This window comes from Rhamphochromis sp. 'chilingali', assembly GCF_963969265.1.
Source record: "Rhamphochromis sp. 'chilingali' genome assembly, chromosome: 4".
NCBI classification, from domain to species: Eukaryota; Metazoa; Chordata; class Actinopteri; order Cichliformes; family Cichlidae; genus Rhamphochromis; species Rhamphochromis sp. 'chilingali'.
Window position 1 is genome coordinate 14,965,507 of NC_137948.1, and position 17,746 is coordinate 14,983,252.

The 17,746-nt window shown below is 40.9% G+C and overlaps 1 protein-coding gene across 1 annotated transcript in view; it reads right to left on the bottom strand.

Moving 5' to 3' along the window:
• The window catches only part of LOC308395585 (sphingosine kinase 1-like), a 41,910-nt gene that overhangs the window by 6,727 nt on the left and 17,437 nt on the right, over positions 1-17,746 (bottom strand). Inside the window, exons 2-4 of the mRNA XM_080880502.1 lie at positions 15,396-15,545; positions 5,907-6,001; positions 4,129-4,244 (exon numbers count right to left, since the gene is read on the bottom strand). Coding sequence (XP_080736628.1) covers positions 4,129-4,244; positions 5,907-6,001; positions 15,396-15,545 — 361 coding nt within the window. The remainder of the gene's footprint in view (positions 1-4,128; positions 4,245-5,906; positions 6,002-15,395; positions 15,546-17,746) is intronic.

Sequence of the window (17,746 nt, forward strand, 5' to 3'; positions counted from 1 at the left end):
CAACAATGTGGAGGAGAAGCTCGGTGTTAACAGAAAAAAGCTTCAGATGGAGGCTCAAGAACGGCAGCCATCTTCCTTTGACTGATGTCCACCGATGAAAAGCAAAGTGTCTTAAAGGTGTTTAGCACATAAGTCATCGCTTGAGTTTAATCTGAGAACTACTGTTTCTGTGGTGTCGTGCGCAGCCGTATTCACTGTGTGTGAAGTGGACAGGAACATGAATGAGAACAGAGGGGGTCCCAGTATGCAGCCTTGAGGAACACCGAGGTTAAACTGCATTTATTGTCCACATTTCAATGCACTAATTTCTCTCCTATATTAAACATGCAGTGACATTAACTATAACACACACTCTTCTGCTCACTGATGATGCATCAAGGTCTATTTGTGGGTCTCACTCATGGATAAGAACATATAAAAATGACCTCCTGGATCACTTGACCTGTGTAAACATTTTCTAATTGCTTTAGGTTCTCAATCACTAGTTTAAAATCTCATTGATTACAACTAATAGATTAGATTAGAGTCCAAAAGAAGGATAAAAGTACAACTGCACTAAAAATGTGCTTTATCCTCTTAGACTTTGACTTACATATTTATTCACATTTTACAACACAAACATCCCACTGTATTCAACAACTAACTCATCAGGAAAGTGTGAAATTAAGTCATGGATAGAGGGAGCCAATGGGCCGTTTTCCATATCTATCCATCTTTTATTTACAGTCAGTAGGTCTGAATGTTAGTGTAGCTCACTGAAGTGGTTGGTCTCTTTCAAACTGGAATAATGGTGGTAGCTTTGAAGCATTGGGAGACTACAGCCTGTGACAGACACATATTGAAGCTGCTGGTGTTAGTTAAGCGGCGAAGCCTTGCTGCACCCATCCAGGACTCCTGTCAGGGCCTGCCGCTTCCGCGGAGTCTTCTGTCATGTGTCCACAGCATCAGTGGTGCGCCTGGCGCTGTGGGCTTTGCTCTCTGTCATTTCCTTGTTATTCCTGTCTGAGTGGGCAATAAATCTGTTGCTCTCCTGATGGGATGACGGATGTGGTGGGGGTGGTACCGTTGTGACAAGCGATATAGAACTGTATGGCTTGCCATTGATGGTTGGATGACGTTGTAGCTCCTGCTCAGAAGCAAATTAGACCCTCAGCCAGCAAACCTGCACACTGCCAGTGTTTTGCATAACACCAAATACATTCTAGCTGTCGCTCGTTTGAGCCACGTAGCCTCGGTGAACCCGACATTCAGCTGGGAATAATACCAAATACAATCTGGCCAGGGCTACTGCAGGACAGAGAGGGAGAGATTTTCTGGATGCCCCGGGACTGTGAGAGGAGAGTAAACAATGCAGAATCTGGTCCCTTCCTCCCATTGTTGCTGCCGCTCTCACTGGAAGACTATTGTTTGAGATGAGAAGCTGATTGGCAGATGAAAGAATAAACCACCAGTGAGAGGTGTTTTCTTCAGTTTGACTATATTCACTTTAACTTTTATTCAGTCTGGAATCCCCCCCCATTATTATTTTTTTAAATCCAAGACAGCAGGACAAAAAACTGCTTGACTACAAAAAACACCCGCCGAAAAAAACAACACTTGAGTGAAAAATTATTTAATTAAATAAAACAGCGAGGCGCTCAGATAAAGCTCATGTGACCTACAAAAAAAGAAGCAGCTTGAAAAGGAAGCGCCTCAAAGCACTTAAACAAGCTTTTTTTCCCCATTTCCCACATGGTGACTTTAGAGTATAAAGAGCAGAATATCTAAACACACAAATAGAAGCCACAGTTCAAAAGCTGTTTACATAGAGGGACGCAAATTTGTATAGAAATGGACCAAGAAGCCACATCTTTATGAAACAAACCAACCACCTGTAAGAAAATTAACTGCGTGTCACATGTTTTGGTACCAAACGAAGGGATGATTTAGGCACGTACACTCTCCAGTGGTGTGAGCTGCCTATTAGTGGAAATAAATACCAGTAAGAAGAACTGAGAACACCTGACACGAGCCACTTAAACAGAGATGCAAGTCCTTAACCAAGAAACAATTGTAGGCAATGGCTGTTGGAGACCAACTGCAAGTAGCTACAGTGACCAACTGGTCAACTTAACCAGCAACACCCTGAGGGCAACATGTTGCAATCAATCAATCAGTCTGTGTTGATTTGTGCAACTTGTCTGTAAAACATCTCTTTGCAATTGGGGCCTCGACTGGTTTGCAACTGGTTGCACTCTTGTTATATTCCTACATAAAATCAAGGCTGTGTTTGTTAATCATGTTTCAAATCTTCAAATCCAGTTGCTTTGAAGATGGCAACTGACTGCGAGTCGCCCATACCTGGTTCTTTCTTTGACTTGACCATTTAAAAGATTGTTGTCAAGACTGTTTCGTTCACTGCACACAAATGCAATAATTTGGACGTGCCCCAGTGTCCATCCACTGTTTTCTCTAATGTGACTGCAGCATCATGTTAAGATGCAACAGAAACGGCCGCACAAAGTGATGATTTGGCATCGTGCCCTGCTAAGAGTGACAGTCCTGTTTTATGCTTCTGGTAATTACAAGGAAGTATGAGTGCATAAAGAGTCCTGACACATCAAGAAGATGATTTAGGAGTCACTGGCCCAGCATATGAAGGCAATGAGTAAATTATGTCATGTAACCAATAAATGGTTCAGTATTTACTGCAAACTGGAAAAAAATACAACAAAAAACAAGGTATGCTTCTTCTTCTCATCATCATCATCATCATCATCATTATTATTGCACAGATAATTAAAAAAAGGAAAACATAACATCTGCTGCCACTGACCTTTTAAATAACAGCTACAGAGTGCTGATGTTAATATTTTATTCCAGATGTTTCCGTGTTATGATGTTATATTTATTGCATTTAACTGTTTGGTTGATGGTTGAGTGACTTCTGCTGATTGTAGCCCTCAGGGATCATTACGATGTCCTTGACCCCTGATGTACTGCAGGTTTCAGACTCAAACCGATGACACTGTACTTCATAAACAACGCCACTGGTCTTTTTCTTTTTAGACAGTAGTTAGTAACAGTTTATGCTACATGAACATTTACAGATAAACGTGGTCTGATACATATGCTGATATCAGCTGAGGAGAGCTTTATTATTAGGTGATATGTGGTTAACTGATTTTTAAACTCCTCCCATCAACTGTGTTCTGAGTGTTTGAGTTTCCCACTAACTACAGACCAAACTGTGTCACTGCAGGGATAGTGTGTGATACGCGAATAAGCTGCTTGTATGTATTTGTGTTATAATAAATGTCACTGCATGTATAGAGTAAACGAGTTCCTTTATCTTCTGTCCCTCTGACTTCTTCTTTCTGTCCTGTGTTCAGGCTGAATGATCTCCAAACAATAACCCATTTGAATGAGTCATGAATAATTAATTCAGATGAGAGGAGTGCATTTTACAACGAAAAGCACCAAAAGGAGTCAGGACCATGTGTGTCTGAGGTTCAGCTGTGCAAAAGATGCTGTATCTACAGCAACGCTGCACATAAATACGTCCTATTGATTTCTGTAACATGTCCACAACATTTTACAGAAAAAGCTGTTGTTATATGACTGATGAGAAACAGAAGGTTCAACAGGCCCCACTGAACCACACTTAAAGGGATCAGAGCCACGATTCAGAGTCCTTGTCTGCAGATCTTTGTTCTTACGTGAGAATAAAAATAGACAGACCTCCTCCTGCTACAATCACTTGCTAAGAAAGTAATTACTAATGACAGCTACTGTTTGGTTGAAACTACACACTGCATGTGATTTAAATCACTTAACCACAGGTATGTGCATGCTGCTCGTGTAATGGTGTGGCTCAGGCTGGTATGTTCACAGACTGGCTGGACTGGTTTCGGTGGAGCTCTACACCAGGGGTTCATCATGAGAAACGAATCATTTTTTACTACAGATTAATCTGCTCATTAATTATTAGCGTAATTTTAAAATTGCAAAACCAAAAGATCTTTATTTTTAAGATGATGTTTTACTTTATCTATCCAACAGTCCAAAACTGGAAAAAAAAAGGTTCAAGGTTTTGAGGTTTCTACAGAGTGCTGATGACTGATTTGTGCATGTGTGTGCGTGCCTCACCCAGAGTAATGATGTATGGATGCAGCCAAGGCGTTGCCTGATCCACCAGGAAGGATACCCAGCGGTGTCCGGATGGCCTCCTCCCAATCTGGCCTCTCTAGCAGACCATTTATCACCTGACGCACACAGAAAATACAGCCTCAGTAAGGTGGCCTGAAAAATTTACTGTGTCAGCTAGCCAGTGACAGATATACACTGTATGGACCAAAGTACGGGGCCACCTGCACATCAAACCAGCAGGAGCTGGTGACCGTGGAAAGCCATGCAATTAAGATTTTGCGCTGATGTTAATGCAAGAGGAGGTTTGGAACTGTAAGGCTGAGGTTCTGTGGTCCCCACACACTTCCACTTTGCAATAATAGCACTTAGAGCTGATCATAGAATATTTAGGAGGGAAGAAATTTCATAAACTGACTTGCTGCAGCAGCGGTATCCTGTTACAGTCACACGCTTGACTTCAGTGAGCTCTTTAGAATGATTCTTTTCACAAGGTGTTTGATGAAAGCAGCTACATTCAGATATCAAGAGAAAGTGTGGCCCAATTTTGTCCATAGTTTACTTGCATTTACAATGTATTTTTTGCTGAAAGTACAGTAATGCAGGTTGTAAATATTGATATCATATCAACAGTTTATGATACTCTTAGAAACACCTGCAGTGCATGCAGCAGTGCAGCAGAGTCGAATGGCATCTGCACAGCAAGTTTCCAACCACCAATCCATCCATACACTTTTTTAACTGCTTGTCCAATTCAGGGTCGTGGGGGCCTAGAGCCTATCCCAGTTGTCATAGGAGAAAAGGAAGGGTACACCTGAGACATGATGCCAGTTTATCACAGGGTTAACATAAATTAATCACCAATCAACCGAATACGCACGTCTTTGGACCGTGGGAAGAAACCAAAGACCTGAACAAAATCCATGCAGGCAGGGGAGAAAACACAGAAAAGCTCCTGCTGGCTGAAATGTTCAAACTAGGAAACCTCTGTGTGGGCTGACAACGCTAACCAATGCTACACTGTGTTGCTGAAATTTCTAGCATTGTACATATGTATATATTCTATGTAGCAAGTATTGTATGAAATACTGTGGTGGGGAGAAACAATAACCCATGATTTTTCCCATTTCAACTCTAACACGTCATTGTCATCAGCTCCAAAAGTCCGGTATTGGTCAGGCTCCAACAGTCAGCATCCAGCCTGGTAGCACAATCTTTTGTAGTACTGTGGAGTGCTAATATTCATGTGCTCACAGAGAGAATAGAAAACTAGTGTGTTTACGCCATTGTACTCACTCATTTTACCTTTTAGGAATGCAATTTTAACCATTTTAGACCGAAATAACCCAGGCAGAGCCTATGTACATTTAACCTAACACTGTCTGTGTGATGGATGACTGTGAGGTGAATTTGGTGGGTTGAGTAGCTGACTGCTGTTTCTACTGGCCTGCTCTTTTTTGATTGGCAGGCTACATTTTTAGTTATTTGTCTAATAAATGTCAGAAATTGCCCATGTCTTTAAAAAATGACCATACAATCAAAACATTTATGCCCAAAAATGCTGATTTCACATAATTTGCTTTTATGTAAATATAAAACGATGTAAAACATTATTTTTAATAGAATCTGGCCAAATGAAACATACTTGACTGTCATACATACAGTTTATAAAAAGTATATTTGAATAAATAAACAGCTGAGTTCATATATTCCAGCTGGATTGGTTTTGAGATTACGGTGGTGTTTTTGGTTATGAACATAGTGCACGTGTGTGTCTTTACCTCATACAGAAGTCCGTCTCCTGACATGATGACTAAAGCGTCCCACTGCGACAGGTCGGCCTCTTTCACCATCTCCCGAGCGTGATTCTGCCGCTCTGCAAGACAAACAGAGAAAATATGTAAAGTATGTTGACTCATGCAGGTTTGTCTTTCCTGGAAGAGAAATCTGAAAAGGGGGACACCTTCTCAAAATGTCAGCTTCATTCCTCCTCAGAGGAAGGTCATGGTTGGCCCTCAGAGGTGTAGCTACTTGTGTTACAGCTGAATAGCATAGCTGTGCGAGGACGGCCAAAAGACAGCAACATGACACAAACACGAACATCTGAGGCAGTCTGAGTAGATCCCTGCTCCTCCTGTAGTTTTAGTCTTCCTTCCCTTCAGATTCCAAATTAAAGTATCACCGTGGGAGGGAAAGTTGATATATGCTCTTAAATGAAGCGCCTGTCACACCGCCAATTAGATTGAGAGAGCTAAATTACTCAGGAGCACTCTGTCAAATTACTCCGAGAATGAATAATCTGATGCGCGTCTGTCGCTAATGGGCCAGCTGCTTGGAAGGTACAGGAGTAAACTTTTCTACTTTTTGGTGTTCATGATTAAAGCTTAGACTTTAAAATGAAGAGAAAAAAATCCAGATGGGTACAAAGCAGGTACACGTGTACAAAAGTTCAGAAAAAGGGTGACAAATCCCCCCAAAAACTAATTATTGTGGACATACCAACAAACCACAACATCAAAACCACGAGTATTTAGAAGGTTTTGTGTTTGTAAGGCTGTCACACGTGTAGGGCTGTGCGACATGACCAAAATCTCATATCCCAATATAAGAATTCTATCGTCCCGATAACGATATAAATCACAAAAATGTAACATTTTCTGTAAATTCTGTGAATCTCGGGCAGCTCGACTTGCGGGAAGTGTTTCCAGCTGCGCGTCATGTAGCTGGAGTCCAGTGTTTTAACCAATGTATGAAACTTTACATTTTTAGACATAAGTTGTAACGGCCACCGTTTTCTTTGTGAGTATTTATTAAATGGTAAATGGCCTGTATTTATATAGCGCTTTACTAGTCCCTAAGGACCCCAAAGCGCTTTACATATCCAGTCATTCACCCATTCACACACACATTCACACACTGGTGATGGCAAGCTACATTGTAGCCACAGCCACCCTGGGGCGCACTGACAGAGGCGAGGCTGCCGGACACTGGCGCCACCGGGCCCTCTGACCACCACCAGTAGGCAACGGGTGAAGTGTCTTGCCCAAGGACACAACGACCGGACTGTCCAAGCCGGGGCTCAAACCGGCAACCTTCCGATTACAAGGCGAAGTCCCAACTCTTGAGCCACGATTGCCCACATTACATATTACACAGCGTGCTGCGGGGAAAAGCCTGTCCTAACGTTTGAGTCTAAGGTCTATTTTTTAGCACCTGGCGGCTCTTTTTTTACTTCTCATCCGTAAATAATCTGCTCTTTCACGTGATTCAGTTTATTTTGAAAAGTCTCAACAGGATCTTGAGCTTTATTGTGAAAGGTTTATGTGGAACATAAACAAGCGGACACGCAATGGTTTTACCGTCGTTGTTGCTAACCACAACACATAAAAACAGGCGCTTGTCCGTCCTTAGTGTGGTTATATAAAATATAAGAGAAAGAGAGAACTTTAAGAAATTAACGATGGAAAAATATTGCCGTAAAAAGTTTATTTTGCGACACCACGAAACAAACGATAACGTAAAATAAAACATAGACGTTTTTATATCGTCATCCGATATATATCGTTATATCGAACAGCCCTACACACGCGTGTCACATCTGAACATTTTATTGCACAAGCCTCGTGAGTTTTCTTAATCAGGTTTTTGAATATTCCATTCGCGTTTGTCTGCTCTTGTAGGAATCCTCTGTATCGCTCTTTCACTGTCAGAGTCTCCTTCTCAACAGTTTCAAGGTTAAAGGGCAGAAGAAGTGCTCTGAGGTGTAAAACACACACTCACACACACAGCAGCACCACTGGTTTGTGTTTCTGTGTTTCATATTTCTTATTTTTTCTTTACAAAGCAGCAATCATTCTCTCATTTGATTAGATAAGAAAAAAAATTAAGGTAACGATGAAGCATTTCAGTAAAGTTGGACTTTAGGTTGTTGAAATAATGGAATCACTGGATTTCTCACTGTATCCCCACTAAAAGTATCAAGTATTTAGACATTTAGTATTACATATTCAACATGGTGCTTATATTTCATACTTACAAAAGCTATTAAGAAGCTATTAAGAACAACTTTTTTTTTTTTTTAATACCACCACGCACTGCTTTGTTGAAGATGGGTTTGTTTGTTTTTTTAAATAGGAACACAGAAACCAGACACTGCTCTCATTCAGCAGCCTGTTAGTTGCGCTAATACACTAATACGCCTCCAGTGCCGTTGCGAGCCAGTTTGGTCCTGGTGTCTTTTCGGACCAGACCACATTTTCACAGCTCTGAGAACCGATCATTACATACCATAAATAGCAGAACGTGAAATATGAAGAAATATGAAGTAATTCAATACTGGGTTACTTCTGTAAAAATGCCTAAAGTTCTGATTTTAATGCAAAGATACATGCAGATTCCATGCATTAATTAACCCAGCACACAGACACACATGCACTTCTCTCTAGTGACGGATCTATTTTTTTCTTCCTTTCTTTCTACTTCCTCTTCCCTGAAACCCACAGAATGAAGGGATCAATTCCTCCTCATCAGTCCAGTCACATCACATTTAGTTATTTGCGCAGAGTCTGAACACTGAAAAGGTTTAAAAGGCCTCCAATCAGCAACAAAGCTGCAGAGCAGCAACACTGCGGTGTGGCTGAAGGATAGCTCCTCACATCGGTCAAACCATTAGGGGATGGTGGAACTGCTTGTTATGGTTTTTATAGTAGTTGCTGCAGTGGAGAGGAGACAAAATCAAGTGCTGTTGAACTTTTGTGTTTCTAGCTTTGAACAGGTACTTAACAGCAATGTACCGACTGCAATTTCATGTTGAGCAACATTTGACTGACTCTGGAACTGATTGGCACAGATTGGCAGAGCTGTGAAAACGAGGGCAGCAGATGGCTACAACAGAAGATTACAGGCCACTGTGAGAGGATCACGATGAAGACAGATTCCAGCCCATAATCAAATACATGCTGTTTCACAGAAAACATTGTAGTAAAAGTCAACATCCTGTGTGATTTTCTTTTCTGCACTGCATGCTGTCACCAAACCACAAACTTTTCAATTGTTTGTTAAAACCCGATGGTCAGTGATATGATATATGCAGTTTTTAGGTCCCTTTGAATATTGAAATTAGAGTTGAGAGACTCCACATTCATTTACAAATGGGCCTGCAGGCATTACTATAATGGCTGAGAAGTGGTAAGACTTACTTTTATAAAGACTTTATCATCAATCTCAGCCTACTGGCTTACAGTAAAATCCTGCCACCAGCTGACTGACCGGCCCATCTGTGGCACTGAAGCATCAGCTCCTGCAAGGGCTTGAACAGCTGCAAGAGCACAGTGTCACTTGAAAATAAACAAATCCTGTTTGGGTGCACTTCCTTAAATGCCATTCTTCTTGAGATGACAGCCTCACAAATGACATTACAGTTCTCCACATATCAAATTCCTCTGTTGTGATGGTTTAAGTGCATGTAAGGTAACAGAAAGCCTCGTCCTCCTGTCGACCTTAATCTTCCAGCTAAAGGCAGCTTAATAAACCTCCACCTTGCTTTTTACGTTTCCTGCCCGCAGCAATCTTTAAGCAGCTGCACTCCTCCAGCAACATGACAGCAGGTGATGACAGTTAAACAGCACAACATACCGAGTGTGTGTGTGTGTGTGTGTGTGTGTGTGTGTGTGTGTGTGTGTGTGTGTGTGTGTGTGCGCGCGTGCGTGTGTATAGAGCAGGAAACACTAAACACTGCGACAGCTTTCTCAGCTGCCGGGAGCGGCCTGACGGTGAAGCCACCCAAAGTTTGTACACACACAATTGTAAAAATTATATCCCCCCCCCTCTCTCTCACACACACACACGCACACTCTGTTTAATTCTTGGCTTTCACTCCACTGACCCAGCACTTCTGAGGTTGTAGTAACAGTAACAGAAAAACATCTCATCGCAGATCCATGGAGACACAGATGGGCTGACAGACATTTCCCGCCCTCAGTTCGGCCTCAAGCAAGATCAGCCAACAGGAGTTTAAACACCACCGCCCTCTTCTCCGTGTGTCCGAGGAAAACGTACCTCGACTCAGTGACAGTAAAGCCGTGGACCAACTTTACAAGTTAGTTGCAGCTTAACACAAACTATGTGGTGGTTAAGTGGAAACCTCCATATCAAACAAGTATTCCCACAATTGTTATCTACACTGGCTACGCAGCTCTCAAAGCCTAAAAATGAGTGCCTCCATGAACGCTAGAGTATAGAGGATAAAGTATCGACATAGACAAAGTATAGTTTTCTTAACTGATTTTCAGAGTATTTCAGTATTCCAGATTAACAGTCTGATAATATTAGATTGGTTGTGGTTTAGGAGACATGAGTAAAGCAGTAAAAACCTAAATAAATTGCACAAGACATTTTTAAGACCAAAAAGAAGAAGAAACAAGCAAATGAATATTTTTAAATTTGTCAGACAAACTACTTTTCTGTCAGTTATTTCATCGTTCAGGCTTTAAAGGGTTCATTTCTGGTCCCTCCTGAGAGTCGCCACAAAATATGGACTGTCAAACACTGTAATATGTATCTTCATGTGTAAAATTGGCAGCACTCCCCTTTAAGCATCACTGCCCAGCCAATTTTGTACCCGGGTATGCTGTGTTATCTCCCAGGATTTCTGGCATTTGAGATCAATGTCTCCTTACTATTTTGAGCCTTTTACTTGTCTACAGCAGCTGTCAAAATGTCACTCGCTTTGTGCAGCTTTATTGCACAGCTCCAGTGTGATTTCCTGGATTCCTGCTTAACAGGAGGCTGCGATAGATTTTTAAACAGTTTCCTTTCAACATTTTGTGAGATCTAGGAAAATTCCTGCTCTCTCGTTGCCCTTTCTTCTAGTGTTCATGCAATAAATGTTTTAACATCCTCACGTGGGTCACAACAGAGAATAAGAGCTCCGAGATGTACAGCAGATTTCAAAAGAGCATGACGAGTGCTGTCATAAATGAAAGAACAAAAGACTGAACAAGAAAGACAGCAACAGAGCAGTTTCAGGGAATAGCCATCTCTTCTGGTAAATATTTGTAGTCTGTATTGAGTTTATGAGCCGGAGCAGAAAAGCATGACATTGTTTAATTAATACTGTCTGACAGTCATCTCAGAGTGCCTGTGAGGAATCAGCAGGCCTTCTTCACATGTGCACTAACAAGAACACAACCACAGACAGAACAACACACTCTCTCCTCTACACTGGACCCCCACAGCAGTGCAGTCATCCTTCATCCATCCTCCACCCCTGGCAGTGCCCGCAGCTGCCACACAGCAAGATTCAATAATGACTCTGTCCACTTTTGTTAATATCCGCTTACAAGAGCATCCACAAACGCTTCCAGCCGTATGCTTCATACAGATGCCACGAACACACAGGAGCAGACAAACATGCTGTTACAAAGTAAGGGTGCCAAAAAACACATTATAAAGCATATTTTTCACAGGCAATGAGCTAACACATGGGTATAAACAACTTAAATTGACCACTTTTTAATTCCTTCTCAAATGACAGGAAAACATAATAATACAAAATAGTCACAGGTAGTGGAGGAGCTCTAATGTAATGACTGGAACTAGTGGATGAGGCTTAGCAGAGTCCAGAGGCCAGTACAGTATTTCGCACCAGGCTGTCATCATGCTTTTTAATGCAGCAGAGTGGGATATTTTAACATGGGAATCTGTGGTGATCGACTCTTTTGAAACCAGCCTCAAGTTGCCACAAGAGGAGCTGCAGTTTTTGGCACTTTTGTTTTGGTTTCATCTTTCGACTCGGACGCTGCACCTTAGTTAACACTCTTTTTCTGTTTTTCTTTCTTTCTTTTTTAAAAAAACAAAACAAAAAAACAGCAGATTAGCAGTTGTTGTATTCCAGTGATCTTTGAACTAGGACTGTGCCATATCATATCGCAAAGAGGCATAAATATATGAATAATGTAAAAATGTCAGACAAACAAAGAGACACACCCAGGAATGAGCAAGAATCACACGTCAGGCACAGGTAAGGTGTGGACCAAATGTAAATAAATGACTCAACTGAGCGTCAGTAGTTGCATTCCATATGAGAGGAAAGGCAAGCAGTAAGTCCGTATTACTGACGTGGTTACATGGTCGTAAAGGATGGCTTTAAGGGATATTACGATCTAATATTGAGGTCATATCGTGCCCCCTTACTTTGAACTTAAAGTTAAAGTAACTCAAACATGAGTTTCGGTCACTGCTCGTTCACTGTGATGTTCCACCTTGAGTGTGCAAAATTAAGTATGTTCAGAGTTTGAAAACACTGATTTTACGTTCACCTGCAGAAAAATCATAAAAGGTTCACAAAGTACACAAAAAACTGTGAATGCCAGTGTACAGATACTACAACAGGAATGCAGATCTTTAAAGCAGAAAAAAGGCTTGTGCTACTTTTTGCACTTTAAACTGGACTGACTACACCTTGGTTAGGAAAGCATCACGTTTGTAAATCACCTGTAAAACTACCCACAGTGCTATTTGGGGATCGTGCTCACACACTATTTTGCCCTGTTTAATGACGTTTTGTCTTTAACCACCTGACCTCTGGTCTCTGAACATGCCTGGTGGAGATATTTAGTACTGAGACATAATTCTAGGCTATTTGAGAGAGATTAGAGAGAAACATTTATTTCAGAAGTTGATCAGATTGTCCATCGCTGTTGTAATCAAGTTCTCCTGTCAGTGGCCATGCTGTTACATAGATGTAGATTTGAGGATTAATCTATTCTTATTCGTTCTCCGGGATTAACTTGTCTAAAAGTACATCTCTGAAATCATAAAAAGTCTTTTGTCTTTTCGACATTCTCTGCACGGCACCGTAAGAGGATTTCTTCTTCTTTCTTCCTGACTGTGATTTGTTCTCCCTCTGCCCTCCTTTCTTTCTTGGTGCACCGCCGACTGTGATGAAAACCACTTTTTTTTGCCTGTTAACCTACACGACACTGATTCACGAACAAACACAGACACTCAAAGAAAAAAAAAACTCCACTGATTTGATGAATTATCTGTCTGCCATGATACAGTTTTAGATGAGTTTCTAACAACGCACTATAAGATCATTACTATCCAGAGTAGATTACAGAGTCAACGGTGAACATGTCAGAATTGGGGCCCGTGAGATTATATCAAAGCACATTACAGCTAAAGGGGATTTTGTGTGAATGTGTGTGTGTTTATGATGGACCTGTTTTTATCCATATGTGTATTTGAGTGTGTGCACACAAAGTTATTACATAACAGCACAGCATGCTTACGGTTCAGAGGCAGTTGGTCAACATAATGGTGGCAGCAGCATGAAAACAAGAGGATTTGGGCAGCAGTAGATAGAGAGACAGAGAGAGGGAAAGAAAAGCAGATCCATGAATGGAGGTGTGGCCTTTGCTGAGCTGTGTGTGTTGGTTGGTGTCATCATTGACTCATCCTGCTAGTGGGAGGTTGACTTGTAAGTATGCACTGCTACAATATGAGGTGTGATTAAAATATTACAGCAATACATCCATAAAAATTACAAACCTGGCCTGTTTAAGATCATTGACTCACCCTCCTCCGGACCGATATCAGTGCATCTGCTATTTTTAGATTCCTCCCTGGAAATCCTATTATGACCACTCGCAATGTTCCCTCGCAATGTGATTTCACCACAAACTTTAAGCATCCACTTCTCTTTTAAAATGATCAAACCCACGTCTAAGGCCTAAGCATAAATTCAGCGTCTCAGCTAAAAAGAGATGCCAAGACAAATCTGCTTATCATTTTTTTAATACACTGACTATGTTTTGCTCCATGAATTAGTCCTCCAATTCACTGCAGTTTCTTTAAGGTGCTGAGGATGAACATTTAGCGTGTCACTGTAACTTTTCTGGCCACACCAACATCATTGCTGCTCACTACCTGCCTAATCACCAGCTGTGTCTCCCTGTAACTTTATCCACTTACTGAAAATTAAGCTAAAGAATAACGGTTCTGACACACTGGAGAAGAGGCACAGGGTCAAGGGAAGAGAATGGAACTTCCTTTTAAAAAACCCACCAGATCTGAAGGTGGTCCAAACATATAAAATAATATTATCAGCCCATAAACATCAAAACCCACACCTGATAACCCCCTTGTACAGTGCTGTGAAAAAGTATTTGCCACTCTTAAATCAGGAATTAACTGTGATTAACGCAGTTTTTAGGAAAGCTGATTCATTTTCAGTAGTCAAATTCAGGTCTGATTAGTGCCAGATTCAAGAAATCACTTCAAAGAGCGACACATCTGACAAAGAGCAACACATCATGCAAAGAAACAGCTGAGAAACAAAGTCATTGGAATCAGTCTGGAAAGGTCTACAAAGCAATTTCTAAGGCTTTGGGACTCCAGCGAACCATGGTGAGAGCCATTATCCACAAATGGAACAGTGATGAACCTTCCCGGGGGGGCTGGCCTTCCAAAATTACTCTAAGACTGCATGCCCGCATCAATGACTTATCCAGGAGGTTACAAAAGAACCCAGGACAACATCTAAAAACTGCAGGCCTCACTTGCCTCGGTTAAGGTCAGAGTTCATGATTCAACAGCAAGAACGATCTGGGCAAAGATGGCATCCAAGCCACGGCTGACCAAAAAGAACAAAAAGCTCGCCAATTTAGACTCGCCAATAATCCTCATACACAACATCTTTTTAACTGTGGGAGGAAGAACATGTAAACTCTGTGCAGAAAGCCACCAGCTGACTGTGAATCTTTAAGCTAACCACATAAACGTTCCCAATTCAGTGTCTTTTTATTCCGTTATTTTATTAAGCACTCAGTCAACTGAGCCAGCAATTCAAATATCCCAGAAGATGATTTGATTCATGTATAATAGATGATTTCTTTCAGTCCTGTGGAGCAAACAGAGATCTTACTCAAGGACTTTTTCCTCCTTGGATGGATTCATTAAATATTACCAATTTATCTTAAAAGTCAGATACTCATCAATCCATCAGGCACAAATCAAGTGTCTGTCTCGTTTTTCAAATGAGGGTAAATCAGACAAAAATAGAGTGAATATTAATTTACATTTTCAAGTCTTTTTCAGACTTGAATGAATTAGTTACAGTTATTGAATTCTCTGGGAATAAAAAGCTTGACTGATTTGTTTTGTTTGTTTGCAGCTCTGCTCTCAAAGTGCACATGTGAAGTTCTTTTTAATAAACATCTATTAAAAATCAAACCAAAATGAGCGTAGAATATGTGCCTGCGACTCACCCGTGATAACCAGAGTGTGTTTAATGCCGGCTTCATTCAGCATTCGTTGGATGTGGTTGTTGTACAGCGTGAGTGCTTGTCCTTTCCCACTCTGTGGGTTCACCAGCAGCATCATCTGGCACGGGCGGGACATTTGGCTCATCAACACCCCTACAATGCAGAGGAAAGAAAATGTAACTAAAGGAATCCACAAATATGATCAGAATAAGTACGACGGGTTTGAAGATACACCACAAATTGTATACTGGGAAACTGAAACTTGACTGCTTCTTTGAGAAATGATTTAAAGAAAATATATATATTATATATTATATCGGATATTTTTCATACTGCACACGTCTCTGTGTTATACTATATCTTTGATAGACCATCATAATTCTCGCCTTGTTTTCTTTAGTGTTTTGTGCCCCTTCAGCACCAGTGGGAGGACGGCCTGGCAGGATGATGTATGTGTTCTGTAGTGCCATAAAAAAAATGCTTGTGAATAAAATGAAAAAACAGAGATGGAGAGATGAATAGTTTTTGTTTTATTTTTATTTTTTTATTCACACACGATGCAAGGTTAATCAGGGTAATGTGTTTACATCCACTGTGCCAAGCTGAAATGCAAATTTGCATTGAGTTGGCTAATAATAAGGTCACCCCCTAGCATTTAGACATTTCAGTAAGGGTACACACATTGTACCAAGAAAGGAAGTAGTTTTTGTTGAAATGTCATAAAATATTAAACACAAAAGACACAGCACTAAATGTTCCTACATAAGAAAAGCCAGAAGCCAGGACACCTGGGAATCTGCACACTGGTATATTTGGAGATGCATGCACAAACAGTAGCCTTATCTCTCCTAACCAGCTTTGGCCTCGTGTAAAGGAGAGGATGGAGGTGCAAAACGATTGTTACTGCTAAAATATTTCATTAATACCGCAACAGGAAGGAACCGATGGAGTGCAAGCCTGAATCGCCTGCATAGACCCAGCGGGATAAAAGGTCATGATAATGAATGCCTTCAGCGACAGAAACATGGGCCATACACAGAAACACTTCCAGCATGAACTAGAGCCTTGAATGTTCTGCACATTAATGTGAACTGATTTTTGGCTGATGCATGCATGTGTTGACCCACTGTTTTTGGTATTTTTTCTGCATCAGCTGATCTTTTGCAAATTTTGTGCATTCTTTTAATGTGATAAATGTACTTTATTTAATCTGAATTTAATTTTGTGATATTACCTGTAATGTACCTGCAGCTGCTATGAAATACAGCTCATTTACTTAAGAACCCACTGATAAGGAGACTTTGTGCACAGACCTGACAGAAAAATTTGTGGACGCAAGCAGAAACAAAGGTCAGTGGCACACACTAACGTAGTCCAATGACACAGCTTGCATCTCAAGATGAATGTGCACAGCTCTGAGCTCTTTGCTAAATTTTTAACTGCGGGGTTGATGCAAATTAGGGATTGAAACAGTTATCAGAGGGTTACAAAGATCTCACAGTGATCTTTTTAACACAGTGAAGAAGACTGGGTGTGGGGGCTTAAAAAAAACAGAGAAGAACTGCTGCTGGCCTTCTGTTCCTCTGAGGAGGACTAATTAGGTACAGCAATCCTGAATGCAATCTTTTCAGAGTGCTCTTTCAGTCAGTTTTTAAAACTCGAATCCTCGTGATGGAAGTGAGAGGGGACGTCCTTTTGAAGAGCTCTGACTCTAATCAGAGCAGCAGCATCCACCTGCAGTTCTTATGAAGGGGCGCCCAGTTAAAGGAACGCTGACTTAAAGGGAAAGAACTGACTGACTGGATTTTGTATTTACCAGTATAAGGTAAATAAGTGCTCATTTTAATATAAAAATTACACATTAGCCTAAAAGGTCCATTTTATCTGAAAAATTATTACTTAATATGCAAAGTACGATACGAGCTCTGAGAGAGAAACGAAAGATGATATCATGGTGATATCTCAAATGTTTTAGAAAGTTATAGAAAGAACATTTCTTGCCTCCCCACACAAAACCTATAAGCAAACTACTTCATGAATTTTCCATCTCATTCCTCCTCTCCCTTTCAGTGTGTTTTTGTTGGAGGTCAGATGGGAAATATTTAAAATAAAAGGCAAAAAAAAAGCTCTGGTGAAGTTATCTGCTACATTTGACAAGCTGCAGCTAAGGGATCATTTTACAAACAGGTACAGGGGGGGGAATAAACTCTTCTAAAAATAGTGTGATCCAATAAAAAAAGTCTGGGTGTCATGCTATATTGTTTCAACTCAATATCCAAAAACCCTACAGTGATATTCCTGAGAATTCTCACAGTTGATTCTTGCAGTTGATTGGATTTTCATCCTAGCACGTC